General features: G+C 47.8%; 1 protein-coding gene across 2 annotated transcripts; it reads right to left on the bottom strand.

Annotated features, from left to right (window-relative positions):
• Nucleotides 1-2,675: 2,675 nt before the first annotated feature.
• Nucleotides 2,676-6,040, bottom strand: LOC137348470 (zinc finger protein 271-like). Of its 2 annotated transcripts, XM_068013774.1 has the most exons (3): nt 5,911-6,040; nt 5,290-5,376; nt 2,676-4,262 (listed from the first exon to the last, which is right to left on the bottom strand). In XM_068013774.1, the coding sequence occupies exon 3, from the start codon at nt 3,822-3,824 to the stop codon at nt 2,838-2,840; it is 987 nt and encodes a 328-aa protein (XP_067869875.1). In that variant the 5' UTR covers nt 3,825-4,262; nt 5,290-5,376; nt 5,911-6,040; the 3' UTR covers nt 2,676-2,837. The 2 variants fall into 2 exon arrangements, with proteins under 2 accessions (XP_067869875.1, XP_067869876.1); XM_068013775.1 differs by lacking the exon at nt 5,290-5,376 and having other exon boundaries at nt 5,911-5,955.
• Between the last annotated feature and the right edge of the window lie 5,151 nt (nt 6,041-11,191).

Raw genomic sequence — 11,191 nt, forward strand, 5'->3', positions numbered from 1 at the left:
TTTTCCCACACACTTGTAGCGATGTGGTGTATTCCGGATAGATGTCCATCTGTCAGGAGCGATCTTGATCACTTTCTCTCCCTCCTTTCTCTGTCTCTCTCCACCTCCCTCTCTGTGTTCCCCCTCTGTCATCTCCCCCTCTCGCTGCCCCCCTCTCTCTGTCCCCCCTTCTCTCTCTCTGTGCCCCCACTTTCTCTAACTGTCCTCCCTCCCTCTCTCTGCCCCACATCTCTCTCTCCTTGCCCCCCCCATCCCTCTCACTGTCCCTCTCAGTCCCCTCTTTTCTTTCTCTCTCCCCCCCCGCCTCATTCTACCTCTCCCTGCCCCTCTGTCTCTCTCCCTCCCCTCTCTCCCTGTTCCCCCCCCACCCCACCCCACCCAATCCTTCTCCCTCCATGTCCCTCTATCTCCATGCCTGACAGTCGCAGAGAGCAGGACCTCTCAGCTGAGCAGCTTCATGGTTGGTCCATTCTTTAAAAAATAAAATCACAGCTGTCAGTTCCACAGCTGACAAGTACTTCAAGCAGAGACTGCGCTTCCAAACCACAAACAGGTTCGGGGTTTACGACAGGCTTTTAAAAAAAATTGGAACCCTCCGGAAAACCATGAAGTTGTCTGAGGTTCGGAAGTGCTATCTCCACTCTAAGCTCGTCAGCTCTGAAACGGACACTTGCATTTTTTTTTTTAAAAAGCTGGTCTGGTTGGAAAGAAGAAGAAAATGGGAAATTTCTCATCCCGGAAATTACCAGTCACAGACCTCAAAAACTTTACCAGACTCTGGTGTCTGTGTACGGACATGTTGCCGACCCCTGGCCACACCTCTCTGAGGGAGCTGCCTGTCTATTCAGAGTCTGGAACATGGTCACCTCCAGTCAGGGCGCTCCCCTGCCGGCAGAGGAGGGGGCTCTGGTTGTCCAGTCAGCCGACTCTGGGGATGAACTGACAGGTGCAGGAGAAGCCAAAGCCTCCGGGATGCCCCTCAGTGCAGGTGCTGAGGGTGTGTGGAGCACTCCAGGCTGAGGTGACCCTTGATCGGCCGGAACTGCTCATTGGAACCAGGCTCCGAAATCCTCCACAGGAGTCGGTCCCACACAACCTGAGCCAGCTCTCGGAAATGCCTTCCGTGCCATTCCATACTGTGCAGCGCAGTTTCCTGTATGGGCTGTACCTGCACACTCTCCATTTCCTCGCTCTAGTCTGCCGCCTGGACATGTCGTGGCAGTCCGTGATGCCATCTGGCAGCGAGGGGAATCCCCGGTGGAGGTCCCTCTACTTGGGTGCCCTCACCCTGGTTGGAGAGTGCTGCACAGGGCAGTCCCATGCAATAGGCTTTTCAGAAGGTTCACAGACTCCCAGGCCGCCTGTAATTTCTGCAGCCTGGATGAGTCCGGATACCATGTGTATGTGGAGAGTGCGAGGTTACAGCCCCTCTGATTATCTAAAGGGGCTGCTCCTTAAGTTTTGGTTGCACTTCAGCTCCATGCTCCTGATCTTTGGGCACCTGCTACAGAGGGGGACAGGCTGGGAGGAGGATCTCCTCATCTGTCTGCTCCTGAGCCTAGCCAAGAGGCAGTCGTCCTTCGGGGGGGTCCATCCGCCCTGATTGACCACTCCACTTCTGAGGTTACATTTGCGGCCAGGTGTCCCTGGAAAGGGAACATGGGGTGTCCACTGGTTCGCTCGAGGCCTTCTACGACCGGTGGGCACTGCAGGGGCTGGAGTGCATCATAGATGTGGAGAATTGTATTTTAATTTGAGTTCAGTTTTATTTATCTATTTTTAAATCAAGTTATTTATTTAAAATGTGTATAAATGGGGCCTGGGGAATAAAGGCCCCTTGACAAAATAAAAGGGGTCTGAGGTATAAAGACTTTCTGAAAAAAATAAATAAAAAGGGTTAGTTACAGAGTAAAGTTACCTCTACACTGTCCCAAATACTCTCAGGACAGGTACAGTACGGGTTAGATAGAGTAGAACTCCCTCTACACTATCCCCATCAAACACTCTCAGGACAGGTACAGCACACATTAGATACAGAGTAAAGCTCCCTCTACACTGTCCCCATCAAACATGCCCAGGGCAGGTACAGCACACGTTAGATACAGAGTAATGCTCCCTCTACACTGTCCCCATCAAACACGCCCAGGGCAGCTACAGCACACGTTAGATACAGAGTAAAGCTCCCTCTACACTATCCCCATCAAACACTCTCAGGACAGGTACAGCATACATTAGATACAGAGTAAAGCTCCCTCTACACTGTCCCCATCAAACACGCCCAGGGCAGGTACAGCGTATGTTAGATACAGAGTAAAGCTCCCTCTACACTGTCCCCATCAAACACGCCCAGGGTAGGTACAGCGTATGTTAGATACAGAGTAAAGCTCCCTCTACACTGTCCCCATCAAATACTCCCAGGGCAGGTACAGCATGGGCTGGACAAAGAGACCAAAAGAAATAGGAGCTGGACTTGGCCATTTGGGGTAAAGCTCCTTCTAAACTTCATCGGCTGTAAAGTGTTTTGAGACGTCCTGATGTCATGAAAGGAGCTACAAAAATACAAGTCTTTCTTTAACAGAAGAGAAAAGGCCCAAAACTGGAACAGTCAACAGCAGCATTTCAATTAGTCTCCTCTTTTCCTGGAAACAAATACTCCACACACTGTGTGTTGGAAACAAAGCTGATTTATTTCACATTTATCCAGAATATTAAATTCCAGCTGAGTTATAGGGGTTGTTTACATCATCAGAAATAAACTCCAATTGTCAGAATGAACATGGTTCCGTCCTGGATGTGATTAACAGCAGCAATAACAGCAGAATCCAGTAACCCTGCAGTTACTTGTGAACTCGCTGGTGTCTCAGCAGGTTTGATGAATTGTTGAATCCCTTCCCACACTCAGAGCAAGTGAACGGCCTCTCTCCGGTGTGAGTGTGTTGGTGTTTCAACAGATGATTTCTACTTTTAAAGCTTTTCTCACAGTCAGAACAGTTAAATGGTCTCTCCCCAGTGTGAACAAGTTGGTGTCTCAACAAGTGGGATGCATTAGTGAATCCCTTCCCACACACGGAGCAGGTGAACGGTCTCTCCCCAGTGTGAGTGCGTTGGTGTTTCAGCAGCTCATTTCTACTTTTAAAGCTCTTCTCACAGTCACAACAGTTAAAAGGTCTCTGATCAGTGTGAACAAGTTGGTGTGTCTGCAGGTTGGATGGATAACTAAATCCCTTCCCACAGTCAGAGCAGGTAAACGGCTTCTCCCCAGTGTGAGTGCGTTGGTGTGCGAGAAGGTTCGAATGCCGAGTGAATCCTTTCCCACACAGAGAACAGGTGAATGGCCTCTCCCCGGTGTGAGTGCGTTGATGTTTCAGCAACTCATTTCTGCTTTTAAAGCTCTTCTCACAGTGAGAACATGGAAAAGGTCTCTCCTCAGTGTGAACTCGTTGGTGTGTCAGCAGCTCATTTCTGCTTTTAAAGCTCTTCCCACAGTCAGAACATTTAAAAGGTCTCTCATCAGTGTGAACCCGCTGGTGAGTCAGCAGATCAGATGACTGAGTGAATCCTTTCCCACACAGGGAGCAGGTGAACGGCCTCTCCCCAGTGTGAACTCGCTGGTGTTTCAGCAGAGAGGATGACCGAGTGAATCCCTTCTCACACACAGAGCAGGTGAACGGTCTCTCCCCAGTGTGAACTCGCTGGTGTGTCAATAGATCTTTTTTTCTTTTAAATGTCTTCTCACAGTCAGAACATTTAAAAGGTCTCTGATCGGAGTGAATAAGTTGGTGTCTCAGAAGGTCGGAAGACTGAGTGAATCCCTTTCCACACATGGAGGGGGTGAACAGCCTCTCCCCAATGTGACTGCACCAATGAGTTTCCAGCTGGGATGGGGAATTGAATCCCTTCACACAGTCTCCACGGTTTCTCCTTGGTGCGGGTATCCTTGTGTCTCTCCAGGTTGGGCGCTCACTTGAAGCCTGTCCACACACAGAACAGGTCTATAGCTTCTTCCTGCTGTGAATGGTGCGACGTTTTTTCAGTCTGTGTAACTGGTCAAAGCTCTTTCCACAGTCAGTTCACTGGAACACTCTCACTCAGTGCGTGTGTCTCAGTACTTTTTCAGTCACACTGATGTTTGAAATCTTTTCCCACAGACTGAATAGACAGACATTTGATATTCAGGTCCTGATGAATTGTGTGACTCTGCACGATCTTGATGTGATGCTTGTTTTGAGTTTCCTGCCTTTAAATCCTCCCCTTCTAATCCCCTGTAAAAGAAGTTTACAAAAGCCATCACCGTCAGTCCAGGATAGAAATTCACAACATTCTCTCCTCTTGCTTCCTGTCCCAGGATGGCCACGCAGGCATCCTGCTGAACTCTGCCTCCTATAAAGATGGCGGCTGTTAAACCGGGCCTGTTACTGGGAGAAGCCCCACAGCTGCCGCTCCACTTGGTGCAAACACGGGACCGGGAGCTTCTTATTCGGAGTTTGAGGCCCACACCAGGTGTCTGTAATTGGATAATGTTCCCTGTTTTATCATGGGGGTCTGGGGCTGCACTCGGTCTGCGTTGCCTCAGAGTTTATTAACCCGCTCCCTCCAGCCTCCTCCTTCCTGTTCCATTCCACTTGTCACACTTTTTCTCTCATCCCTTCCCCACCTCCCAGAAGCACGATAGGGTTCTTCTGTCCTCACCTTCCACCTCACCAGCCTCCACATTCAACACATCATCCTCCATCATTTCCCCCACCTCCAGTGTGATTCCACCACCAAACATATCTTCCCCTCCCTTTCAGCATTCCCCCTGGTTCATACCTCTGCAACCCCCTGGTTTATACCTCTATCACATCCAACACCCACTTTCTTCCCAAGCAAGCACAGGAGATGTAACACTTGCCTTTTAACTCCTCCCTTCTCACTGTCCAAGGCCACAAACACTCCCTCAAGGTGTAACAACAATTTATTTGTATTAATGTCAATATACTGTATTCACTGCCCACAATGCGGTCTCCAATACATGGGGAGACCAAATGCAGATTAGATGACTGCTTTCAGTTCGCAAGCATGACTCTGAGCTTCTGCTCGCCTGTCATTTTTATTCCCTGTTCCACGCCCACTCAAACATCTCTGCCCTCGGCCTGTACACTGTTCTAATAAAGTTCAACAGAAGCTCAAGGAACAGCAGCTCATCTTTCAATTTGGCATTTCAGTCTTCCAGACTCAACGTTGAGTTCAACAATTCAGATCATTTCCATTACAATTCAGTGGAAAGTAAACAGTAACCCTGGCACTTACCAGCACCTTCAGGAGAGATGGTGAGAAATCCCCTGTGTGCAGAGTGAGAATAAAATCATTGTCTGCAGATCCTCCCTTTCTAATACCCTGTAAAAGGAGTTTAGAAAAGTCATCACTGTCAGTACAGGATAGAAATTCTGAACAGACAATTCTAGTTTCTATGGAACATTTTTTCCTCTCTTGTTCCCCCAAAGCTGTAAATCCCCGTCCCACACACTCTCCCTCCTCCCTGTGCTGAAATCCAAACCCATCGCACCATTTCTTTCCTCCATTGCCAGTTTTCTCCCTCCCTCTACTCTGACTGGGTTCAGTTCTCCAACCCGTTTGCAGAGTGAGAATCAAATCAATGAGTCAATGATTTTCTCTCCTGGTCACTGGGAGCCTGAGGCCCCGCCCATTCTCTGTAGCGTCACCAAGATGGTCACGCATGCGCTTTACTCCCCGCTCAACCAACATGGCAGCCATTAACTTGGGCCCGTTCCGGGGAAAAGCCCCGGTGCTGTAAATGCGGGACCTGTAGGTTCTTATTCGGGGCTTGCAGCCTACACCAGGTGTTTCTGAAGCCTCCCCTCCCACCCACCGACCGGCTCCGTTCCTCTCCAGCGCCCTGCCGACTCTCACCTGCTGCAAGCGTGTCTCCAGCACTCGCACAGCTCTGATCAGTGACACTGCGCATGCTCCAGATGCAGTCCAGCACCGCGCCTGCGCACTGGGCTCCTCTGGTGTGACATTCACAGAAAGGTTGGTTGACATCCTTCCATCTCCGAAAGATGATGATCCATTTAGGAGGGGTGTCTTCTCTTGGTTCACCTTTGTTGATAGCTTTGAAGGCCAATCCTTAAGAGGCAGGTTCTTCCACAAGTGCCTCACGTGAAGCTGCCAAGTGACGCTGTGAGTTAATGTCAATGGAAAATAATGCAGATGCTGGAAATCTGAAATAAAAACAGAAGGTGCTGGAAATACTCAGCAACTGGAGAGAGAAGACCAGAAACGTTAACACTGCTTCACAGTTTACACATTCTGTCTGACCTGCTGAGTAGTTCCAGCACTTTCTGTTTTTATTTTATATTGATGCTGTGAGTTGCTGTTTTTGAACTTGTCAAGCTGCTGCAGCAACCGCTCATCGTGGTTGTGCACACCAGTCCACAGGATGTGTCACCATTTCCCTCTTTCACCAGCTAGTGACTCCCAGGTGCCGACATTTAGGGCCTTCATGTCACGCTTGCAAACACCTTTGATGCTGAGCTTTGGGTGCCCCGCGGGTCGTCTCACCCAGCCACCTCACTATACAGAACGTTCTTGGGTATGCGAATGTCTTCCATCCTGCAGACTGCCCAAACCACTGAAGCCACCTCTGTTTAATGAGTGCCAACACATTTGGGAGTTCTGCCTTTGAGAGGACTGTCATGTTTGTGATTTTGTCCTGCCAGGATATACCCATTAATGTACCGCAGACAGCGAAGATGGAAATTATTGAACTTCTTTTCCTGGTAGCTCTAAGTCACCCATGTTTCACAGCCATATAGCAAAGTTTTTTTTATTCATTCGTGGGATGTGGGCGTCACTGACTAGGCCAGCATTTGTTGCCCATCTCTAATTGCCCTTGAGAAGGTGGTGGCGAGCTGCCTTCTTGAACCACTGCAGTCCATGTGAGGTAGGTACACCCACAGTGCTGTTAGGAAGGGAGTTCCAGGATTTTTACCCAGCGATAGTGAAGGAACGCGATATCGTTCCAAGTCAGGATGGTGTGTGACTTGGTGGGGAACCTGTAGGTGGTGGTGTTCCCATGTATTTGCTACCCTTGTCCTTCTAGGTGTTTGAGGTCGCGGGTTTGGAAGGTGCTGTCTAAGGAGCCTTGGTCCATTGCTAAAGTGCATCTTGTAGATAGTACACACTGCTGCCACAGTGCGTCGGTAGTGGAGGGAGTGAATGTTTGTGGATGGGGTGCCAATCAAGTGGGCTGCTTTGTCCTGGTTGTTGTTGAGCTTCTTGAGTGTTGTTGGAGCTGCACCCATCCAGGCAAGTGGATAGTATTTCATCACATTCCTGACTTGTGCCTTGTAGACGGTGGACAGGCTTTGGGGAGTCAGGAGATGCCTTATAAACAATCGGCTTGGTCCTAAGGGTTAGCTTGGTGTTATCCCATGCGCGGTTCCCAAGTCAGCCAAAAGTGGTAGCTATTTTCCCTATGCATACATCAAGGGACAGTTTGTCTGTCACTGTGGACCAAGCTATCATCATTTGCTAACCACTTCCTGTGGGGTGTTATTTTTAATATGATCAGGGCAGTGATGCAACATCTTGACCCATGACCACAGTTTTCTTGACACATAATCAAGGAGAACAAGTTACAGGCATGGGAGAGACAGTCCACAACTCTTTTTAGTTGAAGTTTCATGTGAGTGACTAGCGCAGCATCATCAGCGTAGAGGAGTTCTCTGATCAGGCAGAGACAGGAGAATTTATAATGGCAGAAAAACTAAACAAAGTCTTTGTGTATGTCTTCATGGAGGGAGATACATAAAACCTCCCAGGAATACTAGAGAACCAATTGATTAGCGAGAATGAGGAACTGACAGAAATTAGTGTTAGTAAATACGTAGTACTGTAGAAATTAATTGGACTGAAAATTCATAAATCCCTTCGACCTGATGATCTACATCCCAGAGTGTGAAAGAGGTGGCTGTAGAGATAGTGGATGCATTGGTAGTCATCTTCCAAAATTCTATAGATTCTAGAATGGTTCCTGCAGATTAGAGGCTGGGAATCTTGCGGCAAGTAACCCACCTCCTGACTGCTCAAAGCCTGCTCACCATCTACACAGTACAAGTCAGCAGTGTGTGCCATCTACAAGATGCACTGCAGCAAGGCACCAAGGCTACTCAGGCAGCACCTTCCAAACCCACGACCTCTACCAGCTAGAAGGACAAGGGCAGCCGATGCATGGGAACATCACCAGCTGCAAGTTCCCCTCCAAGCCACACACCATCCTGACTTGGAACTATATCGCTGTTCCTTCACTGTCGCTGGATTAAAATCATGGAACTCCCTTCTTAACAGCACTGTGGGTGTTCCTACCCCACAGAGACTGCAGCGGTTCAAGAAGGCAGCTCACCACCACCTTCAGCAATAAATGCTGGCCGAGCCAGTAACGTCCACATCCCATTAAACGAATTTAAAAGAATGGTAACTTCACAGAAAATGGCCATTTGGCCCATTGAATCTGTGCTGGCTCTCTGCAAGAGCCACTCACATAGTCCCACTCCTATGCCTTGTTCCTGTAGCCCTGCATTTTTTTTTCTGTTCAGGTAATTATCCAATTCACTTTTGAAGGCTTCAATTGAACCTGCCTCCACCACATTCTCAGGAAGTGCATTCCAGATCCGAACCACTTGCTGCATAAAAAAGATTTTCCTCACACTGTCTTTGCTTCTTTTGCCAATCACTTTAAACCCATGTCCTCTGGTTTGTGTCCATTCCACCAACAGGAACAGTTTCTCCCTATCTACTCTGCCCAGACTCTTCATGATTATGAACAGCTTTAACAAATTTCCTCTCCATTTTCTCTTCTCTAAGGAGAACAACCCCAGTTTCTCCACATAACTGAATTCCCTCATCGCTGGAAGCATTCTCGTAAATCCTTTTTGCACCCTCTCCAATGTCTTCACATCCTTCATAAGGTGTGGTGTCCAGATTTGGACACAATATTCCAGTTGAGGCAAAACCAGTGTTTCAGAAAAGTTCACCATAACTTCCTTGTTTTTGTACTCTATGCCTCTATTTGTAAGGCCCAGGACCCCCAATGCGTTATTAATTGCTTTCTCAACCTTTTACTGCCCCTTTTATTCCAAATTGCTATTTGTAAGGTGAAGGTACATCAGGAGCAGGAGTTAGTGAAGAGGGTGACGGTAACAACCAGGCAGACTTACTCACCAGGAAAGCTGCGATGGAGAGGATTCAATGGGATCCACCCAAAGCACAATCAATGTCACCATTATGACAGATTCCAGTTATACCTAATGTGACTATGGTCAAAGAGGCCATACAACACAGGACAGACGTTCCCTCATCTCTCTCACCAAGTAAGGACTCACATGTCCTACTTGATGAGATTTTGCTTCATAAGGTTGGCTCTAACTTGACTTGGGTCACACATTGATGATGCACGAGGATGTCCTGAACCCGAACCTGTGTCTCATCTGTGCCCAAATGAATCCAGACCCTGCCAAACGAAAGGTCTTAATGGTGAATGATAGTCCTGAGAAACATTGCAGATTAATTAGAGAGGTCCACTACCCACAGTAAAAGGAGGGGACCAGTATATCCTGGTAGTTGTTGATATGTTTAACCAGTGGATTGAAGCTTTCCCAGCCTGTAAAAATGCTGGAATAAAAACAGCTAAAATCTTATGGGAACAGATCTTTACCGGATGGGGCTTTCTGAAAAGAATAGCGAGTAATAATGGTTCTCATTTCACAGCAGAAATAATACAACAGCTCTGTCATCTTGTCAGTGTGGAACAATATTTCCACATCCCGACCACCCAGAATCTAGTAGGATGGTCGAGCTCTTTAATCACTCTATAGAAACAGCACTGAAAAAAGCTGATGATCTGGTCAAGGCCTTGCCTGGTGTCTTAATGGCCATTCGCGTCACTCCCGTTCACTCTCCCGGTCACAGCCCATTGCAGCTCATGACAGGTTGGCAAATGAAGATTGTGCCCCCACCGGGGTCCCATTCCCCATTGTTACTCATCAGACTCACGACCAGTTTCTCCAGAACTTCCAACAAATCTTAGCCTGCTCCCTGCTACACGCAGTGGAGATGATGGTGCTGCCCATCTCAACACCACCAGGCAAAACCACCCCACCCTTTACATTGACTGCTCTATGGGAGATGAAGTAACGGGAAAACATTTTTGAAAGGGGTGGGGCTGGGAGGCCAATTGGGAAGGTCCAGATGATGTTCTGGATAAATGGGGAGAAATAAATCTTAAATTGATTAATTGGAAATGAGGAAGGTAGCATAATATCTGTGGGACCAGAAATCAGTGAAAACTGTATAGAATGAAAAGGTCAGGTAACTGGATGGAGAATAAACACTGAATATGATTTTAGCCAAATGGGACAAGATGTGTATGGTCATCACGCTCTTGGGCTGTGTCCAGGCTGAAGTTCTGTTCCCACCGTACCATCCTGACTTGGAGATATATTGTCACTCGTACTGCAGCGATTCAAGAAGAAACGCCATCCTCTCCTTCTCAACAGGCAACTGGGGATTGGTGTCATGTGTAGGTCTTGCTGATGATGCCCATATCCCAAGAAAGAATGGAAAAAATTCAGTATATGTAAAATAGAGTAAAAGGCTCAACATAAATACTTCCTCCTAAAATAATGTGCTTTGTTAAGTAACCTATTCTCCCCTAGAATGTACCTCCTTTAACAGTCTCACATTGGCAAAAATACTCGCGTTAAACCAGCAGCTTCCCCTCCATCCCCACTCCAACTCAAACTGATGCAAAAAACAACACCTGCACAGGAGGACTGACTTTCCCATCCAACATCCACCCTGATACAAATCGGCTCTTAATTGGACCATCTCTGTTCTTCGGCTCAATTCTGTGAGCAATGTCTGCAATCAAACGAAAGCAAAATAGTGCGGATGCTGGAAATCTGAAATGAAAAAGAGAAAATGCTGGGAATATTCAGCAGATCAGACAGCATCTGTGGAGAGAGAAACAGAGTTAATATTTCAGGTCGCTGACGTTCCGTCAGCTTGCAATAAAACACACAGACAGGCTCTGATTAATGGCGGCCGAGGTTCCCACAATTCTCTGCGTCCCAGATATCGCTCTGTGCAACGCACTGATTTCCCTATGCGCTGAGTGCGCATGCTCCCTAGG

This window comes from Heterodontus francisci, chromosome 34 (genome assembly GCF_036365525.1).
Source record: "Heterodontus francisci isolate sHetFra1 chromosome 34, sHetFra1.hap1, whole genome shotgun sequence".
In the NCBI taxonomy this organism is placed as follows: Eukaryota; Metazoa; Chordata; class Chondrichthyes; order Heterodontiformes; family Heterodontidae; genus Heterodontus; species Heterodontus francisci.

Excerpts from the sequence above, each read along its gene's own strand:
- LOC137348470 (XM_068013774.1), bottom strand. The coding sequence starts at position 3,824 with ATGTGTGGAAAGGGATTCACTCAGTCTTCCGACCTTCTGAGACACCAA.